General features: G+C 52.0%; 1 protein-coding gene across 13 annotated transcripts in view; it reads left to right on the top strand.

Annotated features, from left to right (window-relative positions):
* GRAMD2A (GRAM domain containing 2A) overlaps positions 1-20,841 on the top strand; it is a 31,000-nt gene that overhangs the window by 6,480 nt on the left and 3,679 nt on the right. For 3 of the 13 annotated variants that reach the window (XM_019736019.2, XM_074328231.1, XM_019736020.2), the window contains exons 2-9: positions 16,067-16,159; positions 16,995-17,052; positions 17,396-17,471; positions 18,112-18,215; positions 18,807-18,905; positions 19,037-19,108; positions 19,627-19,689; positions 20,691-20,835. In XM_019736019.2, coding sequence (XP_019591578.2) covers positions 16,067-16,159; positions 16,995-17,052; positions 17,396-17,471; positions 18,112-18,215; positions 18,807-18,905; positions 19,037-19,108; positions 19,627-19,689; positions 20,691-20,835 — 710 coding nt within the window. Of the gene's footprint in view, positions 1-1,620; positions 2,121-5,167; positions 5,365-5,739; positions 5,953-13,986; positions 14,074-14,814; positions 15,805-16,066; positions 16,160-16,813; positions 17,053-17,395; positions 17,472-18,111; positions 18,216-18,806; positions 18,906-19,036; positions 19,109-19,626; positions 19,690-20,690; positions 20,836-20,841 lie in introns of those variants that run through there. The other 10 variants (XM_074328230.1, XM_019736023.2, XM_074328229.1 and 7 more) reach the window with 10 other exon arrangements.

Raw genomic sequence — 20,841 nt, 5'->3', positions numbered from 1 at the left:
GCCTACTTGCCCGCTCATTTTCTTATACCAAGTTCTGTGAAATGGAGTTGTTGGATCAAAGGATTTGTATTTCTTCAGGCATTTGATATGTGTCGGAAAGGTTAACTCAGTTTTCAGTCTCTTTGTAGGATATAAAGAATGATTATTTTGCACATTCTTGGTTATCTTGAGCACTGTAATTTTTTAAATGTTTACCAACATGATGGGTAAGAAAACAATTTCTTCTTTTGTGACTTGCCTGTTCATATTCTTTACTCACTTTCCTATGAGATTGTTTACCTTTTTCTTATTGACTTGGATGAGCTCATTATATGTCAAAAAATACCAATCCTTCATCAGTTTAAATTTTGATATACACAAGTTTTAAATTTTTATGTGATTACATTTTTTCTTTCATGTGTTCTGGGTTTTATATCTTGTTTAGAAAGGCCTTTCTCATATTTTAATATTCTCTTCCATTTTATTTTGTTCTTCATTGATTTAGAAAATATTTGGATGTTTAATCTACCTGGAATTTATTTTTGTGAATGGTGTGAGGTCGCCAATTGCCCCAATACCTTTTGTTGCACAATTCATTCTTCTCTTACTTATTTGAAATACCTTCTTAATTATATACTAAATTCTCAGATACCCATCGATCACGTTCTGGACTCCCTCTGATGTTCTATCGCTCTATTAATCTTTCCTAAACCAGTAAATACCATGTAATTTTAATTGCTCTAGGTTTGTTGTTTGTTCTGACATCTGGTAGGGCAAAACTCTTGCATTAAATGTACTTCTTTAAAACTTTGAATCTTCAAACTCAAGAACAGAGTTTATCTCTCCATTTATTCAAGTCTCCTTTTATGTCACTTTAAAAATGTTTGTGGTTTTCTTCTGATTTTTGTTTTTACATTTTAAAAGGTTATTCTTGGGTGTCTTACATGTATTGTGGACATCTGAAAGTCATTTTCCCAAATATATTTTATAACAGTTTATAGCTGTTGGTCTACAGAGAAACTACTGATTTTTAAAATGTTGATCTTAAACCACTATAATAATAATTAACTCCGTAAGGTTTCATTATGTGTCTATCCCAGACACAGCTCTGCCTAGCCCAGTGCCCAAATGTAAGAGTATCTGGGCCACTTGCTCACGTTTTTCAGTTGGTTATATGTCCTCTTGGTAGTTTATCTTACCATCTTTCACATAACAAGCATCTTTTTAATCTATAAACCTTTCCTTTCTTTTTCTTGCCTTTATTCAATGGTAGAACCTCCAGAACAATATTGAATAATGGTGGTGAGAACCGGCATTTCTAGGGGGTTTCCATCATTTAGAAAATCTGGGGTTTACCCCAGAGGAGGAGGTCCCAGGACCCAGCAATCTCCTGAAGACTAGGTCATCGCTCAGGAATCTAAACCCTTAGCAGCAGCACAGTTTCGGGGAGCCGAGCCGGCTGGAGCCTGCGGCAGGGCGCGGAGCCGGGCCTGCTTGGGGCGTCCCAAATCTCAGCCAGCTGCCTGGTTTGGCTCTAGGCTCCTATCCAAGAGGGGTTCCCTGATGGGGCGCAGGCTCCCTTGGCAAGGAGGCCAGGAGGTGTGGGCGCAGCTGCTGCATTCCTCACAGCGCCCCCAGTCTGCGCCAACTTACTCCTGAGGACCCACCAGCCCCCACCAACGTGTGGGCCGGGCGGACGCGCGGGATCTTTGGCGCCGGGGCAGTGCTGGAATTCTGGGTGTGGCTGCCCTCTCAGCGCAGAAAATGGACTTGTGGTTCCCTGGCTGCGACAGATAGAACCCAGGGGTAGAGGAGCGTCAGGGGAGGATGGCTGGAGAAGGGTGGTCCCGGCAGTGAGGCTGCGGGCAAGGACAGCGCCTTCTCCCTCCCCTCAGGGGACCTGGAGAGGAACGTCCAATCCCTCTCCTTCTCATCCTCCGGTATCTCTGTGGTCTTTCACTGGGAGGAAGGCAGGACCAGGGCTGCTGTGATGCTGAGCTGGCGGCTGAGCTGAGTGTTCAGCTGTGTTCAGCAGCATCCGCACTTGTGCTCCGAGGCCTGTCCCCACTGTCCATCTCTGGGATGCAGTCGCTGGCTTGGGAAGGTGGAAGGAGGAGCAGGCCTTTGGCACCCGAGTCTCGGTTCGTACCCCGCCCCCTACCGCCCCGAAATTGTCCTGGTTAAAGCTCCCCATCCCCTACTGGTTGCTAAAGCCAGTGACTGCCTTTCAGTCTTCTTCTACCGGGCCTCTCAGCACACTGCACTGTTTCCCCATGCCTCCTCTTTGAAACGCTCCTTGGGCATTCACCACCGGCTGTACACCGGTTTTCTTGCTACCTCTCTGCCCCTCTCTGCTAATCTCCTTGGGAGACTCCTCTTCCTGCTTCAGACAATCTGTAAGTGCTGTGGTTCTTGAGGTCCCAGACTTGTCACTTCCCCCTCCCCCTCCTCCTGGAGATACAGGGGGCCCTCGCCCTTTCTATCCTGGATCCTCTGGCTTCACATCCCTGAATTCAGTCAACCAGGGGTGGAACATATAGGGCGAGGGGCAGGCGGGGGGATCCCAGAAGCTTCCAAAAGCAGAACTTGACTTTGCCACGCAGGGAGCACCACTCTGAATTCACGTGAATGTAGTGCTGTGTAGGCGTACCAGCCGTGGTGCATGTGCCAATATAGGTGATGTGCACACAGGACAGCATTTTATATAAGGGAGTTGAGCATCCTTGGATTTTGGTATCCGCAGGGAGGTGGGGGCCTGGAATCAATCCCCTCTCGGATACCGAGGGACGACTATATAATTCACACACCATAAAATTCACCATTTTAAAGTGTACAATTCAGTGGCTTTTAGTGTATTCACAAAGCTGTGCAACCACCATCACTAACAGCTTCATCACCCCTCCAAAAAACCCTGTGCCCATTGGTCACTTCCCATATCCCTCTCACCTCAGCCTCTGGGAAGAGCTGATCTACTTTCTGTCTCTATGGGTTTGCCAATTCTGGACATTTCCGGTACAGGGAAACATACAATATTTGCTCTTTTGTAATCGGCTTCTTTCACTTAGCATAATGTTTTTAAGGTTCATTCATGCTATAACATGTATCAGTACTTAGTATCTTTTTGTGGTTGAATTATATTCCACTGTATGGATATACCACATTTTGTTTATCCATTCATCAGTTGATGGGTATTTGGGTTGTTTACATTTTTTGGCTGTTCTGATAATAATAATTATCATAATACAATGAGCATTCGTGTATAGATTTTGTGTGCACATGTTTTCAGTTCTCTTGGGTATATACCTAGGAGTGGAATTGTAGGGTCATATAGTAATTCTGTATAACCATTTGAGGAACCACCAAACTGTTTTCCAAAGTGCTTGCACCAGCAATCTCTGAGGGTTCCAATTTCTCCACACCCTCACCAACACCTGATATGGAGTATAGCCTCCTAGTGGGTGTGAAGTGGTATCTCATTGTGGTTTTGATTTGTATTTCCCCATGACTAATGAGGCTGAGCAACTTTTCATGTATTTATTGGTCTTTGTTGTCTTCTTTGGAAAAATATTTATTCAAACATTTGACCATTTTAGTTGGATTATTTGTCTTTTTATTGTTCAGTTTTAAGAGTCCTTTTGTTAAAAAAAGGTTTTAATTGTGGTTAAGAAAAACACGTAACATAAAAATGATCATCTTAACCATTTCTAAGTTCATCGGTATGGCACAGTTGTGTTAAGTATATTTACATTGTTGTGCAATCCATCTCCAGAACTTTTGCAAAACTGAACTTGCAAAACTGAAACTCTATACCCCTTAAATAACTTTCCACGTTCCCCTCCCTTCAACCCTGGCAACCACCATTCTACTTTCTGCCTCTATGAATTTGACTACTCCAAATACTTCATATAAGTGGAATCACACGGTGTTTGTGTTTTTTGTGACTGGTTTAGTTCACTGAGCATAATATCTTCGAGGTTGTAAGAGTTCTTTGTATATTCTGGATACTAACTAGTCTCTTATCGGATATATGATTTGCAATTTTCTCCCATCTGTAGGCTGTCTTTTCACTTTCTTGATGATATCGTTAGCAGCACAAAAGTTTCTAATTTTGATAAAGTTCAGTTTATCTGTTTTTTCATGTGTGTGTGGTTTTGGTGTCTTATCTTAAGAGACCATTGTCTAATCGAAGGTCACAAAGATTTACACCTATGTTTCCTTCTAAGAGTTTAATAGTTTTTGGCTCTAACATTTTTGAGTTACTTTTTGTATATGGTGTGAGATTGGGGTCCAACTTAATTCTTTTGCGTGTGGATATCCAGGTGTCCCAGCACCATTGTTGAAAAGACTGTTCTTTCCCCAATTGAATTGGTCTTGGCACCATTGTTGATAGCTTTTCTTCTTTATGTACCCGTTTTCTGTGGGGGTCTTCCTAGCTCCTGTACCCCTCCTTGGGACAATAACTCAGAAAGATATCCCTCCAGCCTGGACCTTTCATCTGAGCCTTTTACCCACATATAGCTTGACACCTCCATTTCAATGTTTCTCACACGTGTTCAGGACTGAACTAATGATTGTTTCCTTCAAAGATGTTCTTTTTCCAGTACGTTATCCCGTTTTGTCTCAGCAAAACAGAACAGTATCCTACTTGCTTAAACCAGAAATCTAGAGTCATATTTGACACTTTTCCCCTTACGCTTCATGTCCAATTGATCACCAAGTCAGGTAGATTCTATTTGGAAATATATATTCGGAATCCATCCCTGGCCCTCCATCATCACTGCCACCAAATCTGAGATTATTTCTCTGCTGAAATACAGTCTCCTAACTGACCTGTCTCCCTGGAAAAGTTTAAACATACAAAAGAGGAGACCGTTGTAGGGTGGACCCCCATGTATCCATCACCCAGCTACAGTAACCACCAACATAAGGTTGTCCCTATTTCATCAATATTCACCCTCTGCTCCACCTCCTTTGGATTACTTTGAAGCAAATCTGTGTATCAGAGTGATCTCTGTAATATGCAAATTGATGGTGTATTTCCCTGTTTAAATCCCTTCATTGGCTCCCCATTGCTTTTAAGAGAATGATGAAATCCTTACTGGAGCCCACAGGGTCCGGCGTGATTTAGCTCTGCCAACCTCTCCCCGCCTTGTTGCTCACCACTTCACTCTTCATCTGTACCTTTCAGACAGAAAGGTTCTGTTTGTGTTCCTCAAACATGCCACGCACCTCTGGCCTCAGGAGCTTGGCACCTCGTAACCCCTCTACAGTGAGCCATGTCCAACTCCCTGCAACCATCCTTAACCCCATCTGATCAGCACCCATTGCCGTCAGCTGAAATGCTGCTGTCTCTTCAGGGACTTCTTCACTACTCTCCATGGCTCGGTGAGGACTCCCTGACAGAGGTCCTCCTGGGACACTGCTTTTCTTTGATAACATATGTTTCACAGTTGGAATGAATTGTGTATTGATTTTTATAAATATTTGGTTCATGTCTGCCTCTCCCACCAGGTGGTTTGGGAATAGTAGTTGCCTTATCCCTCTCGGCATACCCAGCACTTACACAGAGCTGAGCGAATAGAAGCATTCAGTTGGTGTTTGCAGGAGGGAGGCAGAGAGGCCGACCGCCCTTTGGGGACTGTGCTCCTGCCAACCTCTCCTGGGACAGGGGTTCTTCTGACCACAGAGGGCCAGTGGCTATCGGCAGGCCACCCAGTGCCCGGCTCTGTTTTTCCCTCCGACATTTGCTTTCCCTCCTAGGCTGAGACTTTCTTGCCCCTTTGCAGAGGAGTAACTGAGGCCCAGAAAGAGAGAGTGGCTCCCCCAGACCCCTCAGCAGTGAGAGGTACTTCCAGGCCTGCCTCCCTGCCTTCCTGCCCCCACACCCAGGCTCTTCAGGACCCTGAGATGCCTTCGACCTGCCTGTGTCCTGAGATGAGCCTGGTGGGTCCACAGGGCCAGAGTGATTCCGAGGTGGGTACCACACGGTGGTTGGAGTGGGGTGCACTGGCTGGTATCCATGGATGGACAGAGCTGACTTGTCCCCAGAATAGCCACACCTTCTGGCAGCCTTGCGTGGGGGCATCTGAGTGGCTGAGGCTGTCTGTGCCCCCCCGGCCAGCCCGGCAGAAGGTGGCCACCGGAGCACAGGGGCGCTCTGTTTCTGACTGAATGCAAGTCTGTTTTTAGACCTGAATGACCAGCTTCTTGTCTGGAAACGGCCAGGCCCCAAGTGGCCTGCCAAGAAAAAGTGGTCTGTGACCAGGTCCAGGGGTGCCAGCTTACACAGATGCAGCTACAGCAGTAGGCACCACGAGACAGGGCCAGCAATAGGAGGGTGCTCTGCAGAACCAACCGACTGCTCCAGGGTACGGCCTGGCCTTCCTAGGAAATCCTGGCTACTCCCAGGGGCATGTCGTCTGGGTGTCAGCTGTTTGTATCCTCTGTCTCCCTGGGAACTGTTCTCCTCTGCAGGCCTTTGAGCTCTGGCCAGGAAGGGGGCAGCAACTGCTGGCCTCAGACCTCTGGTGGAGGGAGGAGAAGAGCTCTGGCGGGAGCGCCTCAGGGCTCAGGAGGGCTGGGAGGCAGTCCCTGGGTGTGGCCCAGGTGTAGCGAGGGCCCTGCTCCCAGGGGAAAGGTTTAGTCATGCAGCACATGTATGGAGCTTTGACGGTGCAGTTTGGGGCCCTGTGGTGCCTCCACCTCTGCTTCCCATGGGGATCCTTCGAAGGCATCCTTCAAGTGACATGATGGGGCTCGGGGTCAACACAGCTCTCGGTGGTGCTGGTCGGGGGGGTGAGGCTCAGTGGGCAAGGCTGTGCGAACTGGCCCCCTCCCCAGGGCGGGCGGTGACCTCTCAGCTCTTCACAGCAGCCCGGGAGACCTACAGGTCCAGGAGGGGTTTTTTCCCCATTTACAGAGGGCAGTGACGGTCAGGAAAAGCCAGAAGCAAACTTGAGTGAGCTGCTCTCACACCAGCTCTTGTGTCCTAAAGCCTCACTGCTGCTAAACAAACACAGAGGAACTTTTCAGCAGGAGGCATTTGTTTATTCAATAAATAGTTATTGAGCACTTACTGTATGCCCGAAGCTGTGTGAGGCCCTGGGGTGAGAGACAATAAGACAGTCTAGTGGGGAGATAGCCACATAAACAGGCAGCACAGCCAAGGAAGGTATCTGAGCAGACGGGTGTGGACACAGGCAGGGAGACGTCTGCTTTCCCTGGAGGGCCACGCTGGCCACGCTTCAGGGGGGAGAGGTCCTGGGAGATGAGAACAAGAGGGACTCCACCTTAGGCAGGAAGAGAGCGAAGCAGGGCCCCGAGGAGCTGGGAGGGGCACCTCGTTAGTGCACCTCTCAAGGGCAGGCGAGGCCTCCTGAGCACTTTGGTCTGGAATTCCATCCCTGTGAGGAGCTACACCTTTCTGGGGAGCTGCAACAGCCCAAGCCCAGTTGTAAAGAGGGATTGGGGCCCTTTGACCACGGTTGGTCCAGTCAGCCAAGCAGCTAAGGGCTTGGCTGAGCAGCTCTGGGCTCCACTGAGAGACCTGGGCAGCAGGCAGCGTATTGGCTGCTGAGAGAGGGAGATGGAGCCAGCCTTGCTCTCAGCCCTCCCAGCTCCCACTGGGTGAGAGAATCCAGGCTTTCTGAGATCCTTGTAGGTAGAAGGAGTTCTTAGCTCTAGAGCTCAAAAGGGTCCTTGTTCTGGCTGGATCCAGCCACCCCCAGAGGGCTGGGCCAGCCCACGTCTCCACCTGAGCAACTAGCTCTCCCAGTTCGTTTGGTTCTTTAAGTAGAGGAGATAAAGACTTGGGGTGGGGGGGGTCTGATCTAGGGAACTCCAGTCCCCAGAGGGGCCTCTGCATAGTCATCTCAGCCCAAGAGACCCTCTCTGTCTCCCCCCAGTCCCCGTCCACTGGGGCCTTTGGGGAGAGCTGGGGCCTGGTCTTGAAGCAAGGGAAAGCTATAGGAGAGGGCGGAATTCTACGATCTTCAAGCCCTCCCGACTCTGCCACGTTAGAAAGAGTGTATACTTTCAGCCAGACTGGAGTTTGAATTCAAGCTCCACTGCTTTCCAGTTATGTGTTCAGGAGCAAGGTGCTTTACCTCTCTGGGCCTCAGTTTCCTCATCTGTATAATGGGGAGATGCCATCTCCTTTATAGAACTACAGCTGAACTGAAGATTAGAGGAGATCATGAGCCAGATCTGTTCACCCCCTTGCTCCCCAGGGGCTCCCTCGGCTAATAGGGCTTGACTTAGTTTGCCCAGTGGGGTGGGAGGAGGTATGCTACCACCCAGGCTTGGGTGTCAGACCTCCGTGGAGTCCTGGCCCTGCCAATGGCTATGTGTGGGCAAGTCACTGAACCCAGCTGAGCCTCCGTTCTCTACCCGTGAGATGTGAGTAGTATCACCTGCCCCCATTAATAAGCTAATGACATCACTTGTGTGCCCTGGTTTGCAGTCTTTGAGCCAACCTGGTGTGGGGGTTTCTTGTATGGCTGCAAGCGCTGGGGTACTGGAAGCAGAATTCAAAGTTAATGGGCAGCCACGGGGGCAGACCATCTTTGCTGCCCCCAGACTGGGGGCGTGGTCCATGCCCCCTGCTTCTCTCTGCCCCCGCTTCCCTCACTCTAGGACCGATCCTGGGGTGTACCCAGAGAATCTGCTCCAGCATGCCTGGGCACGGCCTCTGGCTTCACACCTACACATCTCACATTTCCCAGTTAGGACTCATTAGAAAGAGAATCTGATGGGCCTGCTCATCTTTTCACTCTGAAGAGGCTGCTGGTCAGCTTGCGATGGGTCTGGGGCACCCCTGTGGCTCTGTCGGCTGTGGCCAGTGTCATTTGGTACAAACCACGATATCTTGGGAAGCAGGACGTCTGGCACTGCACCTCCCCCTTCATTTCAAAGGTGCCGCAGGTGGTAGAGGGAAACAAGCACATTCCTGGCCCAGGTGTTCTCAAGCTAACTCCTGAGAACAGGGCTGTGGCAGCACCAAGCTGGGCTTGGCGAGCGGGATAACTGGATCAGGACCCAGCACGTGGCCCTCAGCTCAGTGAACCTTACCCTCTTACCTGAGTATGGAATTCAGTTATGGGATCTCCCCCGCTTTTGTACTCAGGAGAAAGGGCAAAGCAGTTGTCCTAGATACAGAATATTAACTGAGAAAATAAAGAGTGAGGCGCAGCTCCTCTGTAAGAAATATTAGAATTACTTTTTGCAAAAGATTACCTTTTACCTTCAAGTTTCAGCATACTGAGGATGAGCCTGACTCTGGCCACATGAGTCCAGTTTCCCTTTGGGAGAGGGCTCTTCAGCTTCTGGGAGGCCTGTCGGGACTATGGCCCTGAGAGAACACAGGGGCACCTGGTAAGGACCCAGTGTGGCTCTGAGCCATCTTTGGCCACACCGGACAGCTGGTTTCTTACTACCTTGGAACAACTTAGCAAACGTGCTCTTAACAGATGAAGGAAATCTCTATTAACAGTGTGATTTCCTATCTTGACAGGGATGTTCCTGGAACTCCAGAGGGGCAGGGTGAAGGCATAGGAGGGTTGGGGTCCTGGAGCCAGAGCCCAGGCGGGACGATTGGCCCCGGGGACCAGGAGCCACAGGAAAGCAGGGGTGAGGGCAGGGTTCATCAGTGGTTTCTTAACACTGGCTGCGGTTGAAGACCAGTCACCTGAGAGAATTTAAAAGCCTGAAGCTGAACATATGCCCAGCTTATGACCCAGCAATTCCAATCTCAAGTATTTACCCACAGCAGTGAATGCCTGTGTCCACAAGACAGGTACTAGAATGTTCATAGCAGCACTTTTGTAACAGGCAAAAACTGGAAACTGCCCAGATGCCTATAATAGTACAATGAAGAAATCAGTTGTAGTATGTCCATAGAATGGAGTTCTAAACCCTAGTGAAATGCAGTTTAAAGCTCCACGCAACCCTGGGTGGATGTCAGCCTATTGTCGAGTGAAAGGCGTCACATAAAAGAGTGGTGTGACTCCATTCAAAGAAGGTCCCCAAGAGGCAGAGGCAGTCTGAGTGGATGGCTTTTCTTGAGGGAGGGCACGGGAGTGGGCAGTGAGGCTGGAAGGCGCAGAGGGGCTTAGGGGCTGGCTTCCAGCTGTGTTCCGTTTGGGAAATGTGCTGAATTATACACTGACTTTACGTGTACTTTTCTATATGTAAATTATACTTCCAATAACAAATTAAAAATACATAGTCACCTGAATGCTATCCCCAGAGGTTCTGATTTAATTGGTCTGAGACATGGCTCAGGCATCTTTTTTTTTTTTGTTCTTTTTAGAAGCTCTACGAGTGATTTCAATGGGTCCCCAACAGGCCACACATTCGAATTAACAGGATGATTTCTTTTCTCTGAAGTAGATGGTGAGCTGTGTGCTGACTAAGAGGCAGAGGTGGATGAGACGGCAGAACCAAGTTGCGGGGGGGGCTTGGAGCAGCACCAAGTTCAGGCCACTGAGCCCCCGTTCCTTCCAGGAAAGGGGTCCCCTCAGCTTCCTGTCCCTAGATGGCTGTTTCCGCGGTCTCTGGGTTTGTGCTCTCAGGCGCCTACGCTAAGATGTGTTTTTTGTTTGGAAGAGAAGGTCTCTCCTTGGTGCCCCTTGGGGCCCAGTGTCCTGGCTGGCTGTGGGCAAAGGTGGAGCTGTCCCTGGCCTGGCCTTGAGAAGAGCTGGCAGGACCCACCAGATGCTCTAGCATCTCACACGTCCACAAGAAGTCCTTGAGAAAGTGTAGGCATCTCCTTGGAGGAGGAGATGCCCAAGGGGGTCCCCATGTGACCACGAAGGCCCAGCTGGCTCAGGCTGCGAGGCCTGGCCCGGCTTCCTGCTTCAGCACCAGCCATGGTACTGCTTCTGCCAGAGGCCTGGAAGGGCCCTGGAGGAGGTGGTTAGGAAGGGTAGGGTGGGGGCAGGAGGCTGGCTAAGCTGGAGGAGTGTTGCCTGGATGTGCCAGAGCCCAGGGGGGTGTGGCCTGGTGGGACCAGGGGCCTGTGCTTTCCCCCAAATACCCCATCCCATCCTGTCTGGGCCACTTAGTCCTCTTCTGTCTGTCGTCTGCCTCCCACCTGAGCTCCCGCTTTGATCAGTCAGCCACGTGGATTGAGTACCTGGCAGGACTGGGCAAGGGCTGGCTGCCTCCCCACAGGCAAGGGCTCCTAGGGGGAGGGGCCCTCTTGTGGGTGACCCATCAGCTCCGGTCCACCCTCCCCCTTCCTGCTGGGTGTCAGTCATTCTCTGTACCTCTTCACTTTTACTGCCTTGCTTTTTTCCTCCTCTCCTCCCTCTTAGTGTGTCATCATCTCCCTTTCTCTGTCTCTCCTTCACTCATTCACATAACAAACACTGGGTGCCTGCTGTGTGCTGGGGACACAGATGTTTAAGACATGCCCCTGGGGGATTTCATACCCCACTGAGGGACGCAGATGTATAAAACGACAAGCACTGTCGGGGTGATAAGTGCTAGGGCAGCAGCATGAAATGGGGACAAGGGACCACAGAGGAGGGACTGGCTGCCTAGCTCTGCAGAGGGAAACCCGGGAAGGCTTCACCAAGGAGGTGACCTTTGAACAGGGGCCTGTAAGGTGACTGGGAATTCCCCAGGGAGATAAGCAGGGGAAGGAATTCCAGTACAGCGAACATGCAGGTGTGAAGGGCTACTGTGGAGAGGAAGCAGAGGGGCTCAGCTGAGCTGCAGGGCTGAGCCTAGAAGGGGAAGCAGGAAGCTCGGGAAGCCCAGCTGAGGAGGCAAGAGGGAACTAAAGAAGGAAACTCAGCAGGAGAGGCACCTGATCAGATCCGGGCCCCAGATGGCCTCTGTTGGCAGTGTGGATGCCACCAAGGCAGAGGGCACGTGTGTAAGGGCAGGGCTGCGGCAGGTGCAGTTAGGAAGCTGTTGTCAGTATCCAGGAAAAAGACGATGGTGGCCGGAGCTTGTGTGGTGCAATGGGAATGGAGAAAGTAGCGGGTATTGTGGGTGAAGCCGTGGCAAGGCTCCGCGGCCTTTGGGATTGGTTGGTTGGGCGGTGGGGAGAGGAATGAGTGGGAGACTCTGGCTCCCACTGGAGGATGGAGCCTGTCAGGGATACCAGTTGCTCAGACGCGAGCAGGCCGGGTACACCTAGCTGGCAGGGCCGAGATGTCAGGGTTAGAGGTGTACATGTGGGAGTGTCTGCCGGGAGAGGCAGCCAGAGCAGAGTGCGTGTGTTGGGTGTCCAGGGGGCCTGGTCCATGAGCTCTGTGGGAGGCGGCTTGACTTCATGTCTGGGTTCCCTGCGCACTGCCTCTCTCCCTCTCCTTACCCCTCTGGGTCTCCTTTCTTGACGGGTCTGGTTTCCTTCCTGACATCTCCGGCCCATCCTGCCCTCTCGGCAGTGTGATGAGCTCAGTAAGTATTTGTAGAAGGGATGAAAGAATGGGCAGGTGGCCTGAGTTCCCGCACTGGCCAGTGACACTGCAGGGCAGAGTGGGCACCTGCCGGGTCCTCTGGACAGGCGCCCTGCTTTCGGACCAGGCTCAGCAGGGTGAAAGGGCCTCATCGGAGGAGTTGTACAACCTTTTCTACCCCCTTTAAAGTCCAAAATACTGGGCCTCCCCTGTTCCATCCCCCTCATGACAAGAATGATACTTTTTGTGGCTTTGATTGAAAACATAAATATGGATTTGAGGACCCCGATATTATTAACTCCACAATCTGCACGTGGAGGTTGGGTGGAGATGGATGGGCAGGGGTGTAGTCCACAGCAAAGCCCGCAGTTAAGAGCCACTCGCCGGAGGATGTCTATGCAGGGATGGATGGAGGCTGTTACGGGGCCGAGGGACCAGGATAGTTCCCCAGTCTCCAGCTCCTTCGCGGAGCCTCCTTCGTGGCCCTCTGGATGGGCCCAGTTGGTCCCTGGGTGCCCCTCCCCGGCTGGTTATGTGCTGGTGAATGCTTGATGACCACTCGGCCCTAGACCTTTCATTTGGCGTTGCTCCCATTTCTTTATTTTCACTCATCTGAACAAACCAGCACCACAGGGGAGAAGACAAATTAGTAGAAAGTCTGAATCGAAGGTAGTTTTGAAAGCAGTGCGTTTCAGCCACAGCAGGGCCCCTGGATCCACAGCCTTATCAGGACAGCCAGGAGGGGCTTCTCCAGTGCATGGACCTGGAGGCACGGCTTGTAAGCACCCTCCTGATCACACGCCAAGGCCTTGCCTTCAGGGTAGATATTTGAAAGTTGTGTGTCCCCACGTGACCCCTGTTTCTTGCTGTGTTTTTCTTCATGGAGACACTGTGGGAAGGTGCACGGCCTTCTTTTGTTTTCCTCCTAGTCCATCACTCCTCCAGCCTCTGCTCTTCACCTTGCTTACACCGTCTCTTCCCGGTCATTCCTCACACGTGTCACAAGTGCCCGTAGCACACTGGTGTTCAAGCTCAGGGGGTTCAGTGAGGGAGGAGGCAGAGTCTCTGAGGTTTGGAGCCCCTGGAGGGGGACAGTCAGAGCTCACTGACAGCAGGGTGCTGTGGGTGACAGCAGGGGCTCCTCCCTAGGCGGGGGGAGGGTAGAGGGAGGGCTCCCCTCCCTGGGCCTGAAGATGAGTGGTTTGGAATCCGTGCAAAGGAATGATTACCCGTGCCAGGTTAGGTTATGGAACCCATGCAACATGATAGTCCTACCCCTTTGGTAAGGCTCAGCTTCCTTTCCTCGAGAAGCCCGTTTGTAACTCTTTCATTCCACAGGGATCTAAGTTCCTGCAGCCCTGACAACTCAAATCACACTCTCCGGGGCCTAAGGGACAGTCTGCCTGCCTCTGAAACCACGGGCCAAGCTCCTTCTTCCCCGTGGGGTCCTGTTTTATCCCCTGGTCTCCAGGCTGGAGGGCTTGTTCTCTAGAGTGGGGCTCATGCCTTTCTCATCCCTGCAGGCCCAGTGGGCTCATGGGCTACAGAGCTCACGCTCTCTAAGGGCTCAGGGGTTTGACCTATACATCTACTGTAGGGGCGTCTCCTATCAAAGTGCTCAAAGCAAGTGAGGAACAGAGAGAGGGAAGAGATGGACAGAACCTGCCACGCAGAAATTAAACAAGTACAGCAACCATACCAGACACAACTAAAAGGCAAATGACAAACTGGGGAAAATACTTGCAAAAATGGTAAACCAAGGATTAATATTCTCAATTAAGAATTTATATAAATCAATGAGAAAAACATGAAGATCCTTATAGACAATTCACAGAAGACACTTCAATGGTTAATATATATTTAGGGGGAAAATGGTCACGATACCAGTAAGCAGAAATGGAAATGAAAACAATATATTCTCTCCTTTCAAATGTGCAAAGGTGAGAAAAAGATAATACCCAGTGTAGGGTTTGGATGTAAGGACATAGGCACCTTCTCACAGTGCTGAGACCTTGTCAATTGGTGCAGCATCTGGAAAGCATTTTGGAAGTGGGTCTAAAGATCCTGAGAAATATTTGTTCTCAATCCACTAATTTCACTTCTGAGAATTTTAGGAATGGATATTGACATGGGGAATTTCTCATAAAATCGTGTTAAATAACAAAAACAGGGCTTACAAATGATATGATATATAATCCCACTCTCATAAATTGTATGTCTATTGTAACTATATCTTTGGGTGATTTGGGGGGGGGGGTTTCTTATGGGTAATTTTGATCGTTGTATTTATATATTTTATATTTTTCATATTTCCTAAAATGAGAAAAGAAAAACCGAGGGGTGGTGGTGGTGGTGGTGGTGGTAGTGGAATCATCTGTGAAATGTGAAATGATAAAACCAAATAAGTCCAGAAATTAACTTTCGGAGTCAAAGGGTCAAATCACTAGTACAACCTGTCACTTTGCAAGATTCCGGAAATATATGCTGATGTATATATCAAAATTCTCTATAGAGGTCACCAGGTTACATGGCTGTGGCTGGGCTGATTTTGTGGGTGAGGTCACCTGCCTCTTCCCTGCGTGACATTGGGTATAGCCTGTTTCCTGGTGGGTCTCAGTTTCCTAATCTGTACAATGGTATGGTCGGAGTCAATAAATAATCAGGGGGGTCAGACTAAATAATCTCTGAGAGCCCTGCAGAGCTCTGCTGAGTCTGTAACTCTGTTCTCGAAGAAGAGAACTTTGACTTGCCCGAGTCACAGAGCCGACAGCGACTAGGATTTGTAGGCTCCAGGTTCCACCTCCTTATCTGTTAAGAGACCACTGCCTAGGACCTTGTTTCCTATCCCCACCACTAAACTGCCCTGCCTTGGCTCTGCTTCTTGCCCCCCCCACCCTTCTTCCCGTCAGCCCCTGGGCCCACTCAGTTGGGGGCTAGTTGGACTGCTCAGGCTTTACTGATTATTCAAATTTGTCTTCCCTGAAGGGGCAGAAAGGGGGGAACCCCATTGTGTGGATCTGTTTAGTGGAGGCACGAACTCACAGACCATTGAGGAGCTGCCTCCCCCTCCCCCCAGGAAAAGGGCCCTCTCTCTGGGACATTTTCGAGATGGTTTGGCTTGAAGGCTGGGCTACTCTGAGTGTCCAAAGGCAACCGATGGCGACTTCCTGGTGGGGCAGCCCCTCCCATCCCCGCCCGCACACCACCTGTGGGCCGACTGGAGTCTTCCCACGCCAGCTCTGATAAGGCTTCCTGTGCTCAGTGTCCTTTCCCAGAACTCGGCCGTTTACAGTAATGCTGCCTGGGCGCCTCAGAAACTTGCTTTCAGCTGGGAGCAGGTCTCAGCGTTCTCCCTCCCAGTGTGCCTCCTTGAGGGTGGGGCCAGCGGCCTAACTCTGCCTGGCGCTTGGATGAGGTAGATTGGTTTGCTTCCAGCCCAGGCATACACTGAACTTCAAGCTTATAGGAAAGATAACTTGTGAGACTCCCAGCCGTCCGCTGCCCCAGAGCCCCCCGGCCAGAGCTGTTGCCTCAGGACTGTGATATCTTCAGCCTCGCCCTGAAAAGCAGGGTTCATTAGGGTGGTGGGCAGAGGCAGCTGCCCTGGGTATGATGGAGCTGGTAGGGCAAGCTGTTCCCATGAACGCCCCCTTCCTGATGGGCCTGTTTCTTCTTAGTAACCACCAGATGCATGGAAAGACGGCTTCTCTGAAGAGCCCTGTGTCCTGCACAGAGAAGCTAGACAGGGACCAGGCACCCCTGAACTCCAGGTGAGGCTCCGCCAAGTCCGATATACATGTGGCGGGTGGGAGCCCTCAGGCCCTGTTAGAAAGGGAACCTTCAGGCTGAGTCAGGGCGTGGGGTCTAGCCCAGCTGCCCAGGGCCTCTTCCTCCCACTCCCAGGCTGTGCACTGGGACCTAGCAGAGTCCAGGCTTCTCAGGTTACCAGCCTCCTCCCCTGCCCACCTGTCCTCAGGCCAACTTGGCTAAGGACAGCTTTTCTGTCAGCACCGCCCCTTTCCCCAGCCTTGGTAGCCTCGTCAGGTCAAGTGAGTCTGCTGAATCCTCACTGCTGAGCTCCAGGCTACCTACCGGGCAGCGGAGGCTACTAAGAGGGCAGACCTGCTGGACCATGGCGCAGGGCCAGGCCCAGAGCCGTGAGCCTGACACCTCCATCTCACCCACTCCCCAAACGGGTCCTCATCCCTGTGCATCCTGCTCATCTATTCTTGGGTGTGCTCCTCTACTTACCCCTTGGCCAGAGCAATGGGGAAGGGTTTTCTCCTGAGCATCTCCTGGAGACCTAGGCTCGGGCTGCGCGTACCTCCCGGGGTGGGGGCCCGCTGCTCACAGCTGTCTGGGAGGAGGGGCTCCTGCGGCCCCTCTGTGTGGCCCTTCGTGCATCCAGTACTACCCTTCCCCAGGGTCGAGCTGTTCACTCACTGTGCCCCTCCTCACTGTGCCCCTGAGCTGGGGCTCCTGAAGGAGGACCCTTCAGTCTCTGGCTCAAGCTTCTGGCTTGAAGCTCGCACAGAACTGGCACTGAGGATACATGGGCAGGACGTGAGGGTTCCTCATTCCTGGAATGGAATGTCTCCTTTGCAGTCTGCACTGGCCACAAGGTTTGAAGGGCGAAGAGATAACGAAGTGCAGGCGAGAAGAGGTAAGTATGTGGAGGCTGACTTCTTGCTGCGCAGCAACGGAGGGGCCTTGGGCTGCCTGAATTCGGTGATTGTTGGCTCCTTGGCCACCAAGAAACCTGAGTGGGGGCCCCCTCCTGGGTGGGAGTGGTGCATCCCCCTCCAGTCGTAGACTTCCTGTCAGGACCCAGCATTACCAGGAGACCAGCTGTGCTTAGAACTCAGCCCCCTCCACCCACTGGCTGTTTCCAGCTGCTTCATGCTAAGCCCCAGGGGCCCGTGGCATTATTTCCTGGTGGCTGGATCAGGGCCCCTTTGGTGGGCTGATCTCCCAGGACTTCTCAGCCCCATCCTGTATGTTTGCAGACACTACTGAGTAAATACAACCAGCAGTACCACAAGCTGTTCAAGGACATCCCCTTGGAGGAGGTGGTTCTCAAAGGTGAGCTGTCTCCCTGGCCTGGCGTGCCTGGACAGGTACCTTAGTGCCCAAGGCCCAGGTCCTGTCCTGGGGCCTCCAAGGCGAGATTTAGAAATGTGAACTGGCTGCCTTTTGCATGTGGTTGGTCCTTTTTTCTTCAAAAGTGTGAGAAGACTGGGCTGGTTTGGGGTATGAGGTAGAATTTGTGAAGGTTTTCTTGAGGAAATGTTATTTGTGTTCTGCTCTAATCAGTGACTGTTCTTTCCTGCTGAGGCCTCTCCCTGAGAACATGAGAGCGTTTGCACAATCAAGGCCCCCTCTGCAGGGCAGGGTAGGGCAGGGTAGGGCAGGGCAGGGGATTCTGCCTGAGGGCGTGAGAATTCAGGCTTGGGGGACCAGGGCAGAAACCTGCCCGGCCCCTTTGGGGCATGGATGGAGAAAATGGAAACATCTCGTAGTCTGCTGTGGGGGGTTTGGGGCAGTTAGGATTTTCAGGAAAGGACTCGGGGTGCTTGAGGGGGGTTGTTTGAGGAGTGGGGCTCTTCTGAGAAAGACAGTCCCTGAGGCTCGACTCTGGACTCCTGTGGGTGAGGACCCCGGCCGGGCCTGGGGCTGCCAGCTGTCCTTGCTCATGGCAGTCTCCTCTCCTGTGACTTCCCAGTGTGCTCCTGTGCCCTCCAGAGGGACCTTCTTCTCCAGGGCCGGCTCTACATCTCCCCCAACTGGCTCTGCTTCCATGCCAGCATCTTTGGCAAGGATATCAAGGTAGTAATGAGTGATAAGAGCTGCCACGGCCCAGGGAGGCCCTGGCCCCAGCCCAGGGAAAAGACGGCCCCCTGCCCTGTGAGCATGCCTGAGTCACACCTGTCCCTCTACACAACGGTGAGGCCGCTCACAGGTTGCAGGCGCAGCTGTGAGGCATCCCACCCGGAGTCATCACTGCCCCTTCCACAACAGGGGCCCCACATGTAGACTCCACATCTGGCCTGAATTGGCCAAGGCAGTTCACAAATTATTCTGCCTCCGAAATGCCTTCAGAGCCAGAGTGGGACGTCATGGTTAGGGGGAGCCATAAGTGTGGTCAGGGCACCCCATTACTAGAGGATGGGATTCACAGAGAAACCTTGACCTCCTGGAAAACAGGGTAAAAGCCTGGCGTGGCATGTGCTGCCAAGGCTGGGCAGGGTGGTGGGGGTAACGGCACGGGGCGCCTGCATGCAGACAGGGAGGCTCAGATACTCTCCCTCATGGGGCCGGGCTTGGCTCCTTACAAGCTGGGGCTGGGGCCCTTGCCAGAAGCAAAGGGACCCTGTCCTTGGGAATGAGCCCTGACAGAAGCACGCCTCTCCCCCTCAGGTGGTCATTCCTCTGGTGTCTGTGCAAATGATCAAAAAACACAAGATGGCACGGCTCCTGCCCAATGGCCTGGCCATCACCACCAACACCAACCAGAAGGTCAGTGGGTCTCTGGAACGCACTCCCTGGTCAGACTCCCCAGCCCAGCCCCAGGAGCCCCCCGCCTGACTCGGGCACACTCCTATGTCTCACTTACCCCACCTCTTGCTGTTCTTTTTCCCATGTCCCAGTATATTTTTGTGTCACTGCTCTCCCGGGACAGCGTATATGACATGTTGAGGAGGGTCTGCACTCACCTCCAGGTATGGAGCTTGAGTAGGAGTTAGGCCAGGGAGTCTGGTCAGGCCTGGACTGAGGGCTTGGCTGTCAGGGGAGGTCGACCCATCTGATCCTAGGAAACGGGCAGGGAGATGGGAGTAACAGGCTTGGGCTCAGTGTGTCAGAGGCAGTCCTTGGATTGTGTGTCTGCATTTGTGAGCATCTCTTTGAGGCCAGTGGGCCCTTGTGTGTCCCGTGTATATGCCCTCACTTGTGCTTCCTCAGTTTACAGACAGACAGGAGCATGGGGCTGCTTCCTAGGAGGACTGCAGCTCTTAGGCCTGTGGTGAGGAAGGGGGAGGGGCAGCAGCATGGGAGAGTGGGTTGCTTTGGTTGCCCCTCTGCTCCAGTATTAAACAGGGCACCCCTGCAAACTCTGGGAGCTAGGCTCCCTCTGACCCAGAATGGGAGTCAAGCTCTCGTACAGAATGCTAATGCCTCCCCATGCCTGACCTTGCCTATTCGAAATGGACAAGTGACCCCTGTTCCCTTTCCTCCTCAGCCTTCCAGCAAGAAGAGTCTGAGTGTAAGAGAATTTCCAGAGGAACCTGAGTGCGAGTCTCTGGTGAGAGCTGAGATTGGGAGCAAAAGCTGCTGGCCTGAGATTGCTCATGGCTCTGAGGCTTCAGGGTCTCCTAGGCAGGGGTCCACAATGCAGAACCAAGGTGCCAGGCTCCCGAGCCAGTGGCCATGCTGTGTCGGGGTCTCCTAGACCCGCCACGCTCCATACCGGGCAGACCCACCAGGTCCTGGCAGATTGGCTGACTTTCTGAGCAGAACAGATGTCTGGCCCCCAGAACACTGCCCAGGTTGGCTCCCACACCTGTACGGGCACAGCCAGTGACCCAGCCCCTTTCCTTCAGCAGAGTTCCTTTAAAGGGGTAGAGACATCCCAGGGGAAGAACTCCAAAGGCGATTAAATAGGTCCCAGATAGACTCACTTTACATTTGCTGATGTCCCAGCAGTTTCCTTGGGCAGCTGGGCTGCTGGGTAGGCAGAGCTGAGTTTCTAGAGTAGAGACGGAGGATGGCAATGACTCCAGGGTGTTTGAAGCCTCCTTCGGGAATGATTACGTGGCTAGCCAAGCATGCAGTGTGCACAACACCATGTAGGGAGATAGTAGGCGATGTTCCCGTTTTTGTTGATGAGGGCCTTCAGTGCCCCCTGCCAAGGTCAGTGATGTGCTCAGTGTGGTTAGAGCCTAGATTAGAAAGAGTCATGACTTACCCCATCGAAGACAGGTTGTGCTGAGCTTTCTTGGTCTCAGCTTATCTGAGCACATATCTGGGTTTGCTCCCGTCTTGGATCCCACTGTGGTTCTACAGCAGCAATCTTCAGAGGCATCGTTCCCTAGAAGAGGAGCTGGTCACAGCAAGGGAGCAGACAGGACAGACATGTGGTGGCTATGGCAATAGTTCCCCCGTCTCGGGTACCTCCTTCCGTGCCTTGCTAGGCATCCGTTTTGGTAATATGTGGAGAAAGCTTTGCTAAACCTGGTATGGGCCCCTTAAGGCAAGTAAGATCCCAAGGGCCACGGTGAGACAGCTTCCCTGCCTTCTCTGCAGGAAGTCCTCATCCCCGAGATGAAGTGGAGAAAAGTGTGCCCTGCCTCCAGGTCCCTGTCCCTCCAAGCCAACATCCCTTGTATCCCTCGGGCATCCATGGACTCCATAGACGGCTTCTTCCCTTCCAGAAAACCTCCAGGGTCTGGTGAGT

The sequence above is a fragment of the Rhinolophus sinicus genome, linkage group LG03 (genome assembly GCF_036562045.2).
Source record: "Rhinolophus sinicus isolate RSC01 linkage group LG03, ASM3656204v1, whole genome shotgun sequence".
NCBI lineage: Eukaryota > Metazoa > Chordata > Mammalia > Chiroptera > Rhinolophidae > Rhinolophus > Rhinolophus sinicus.
This window is presented reverse-complemented; position numbering and strand designations above follow the sequence as displayed.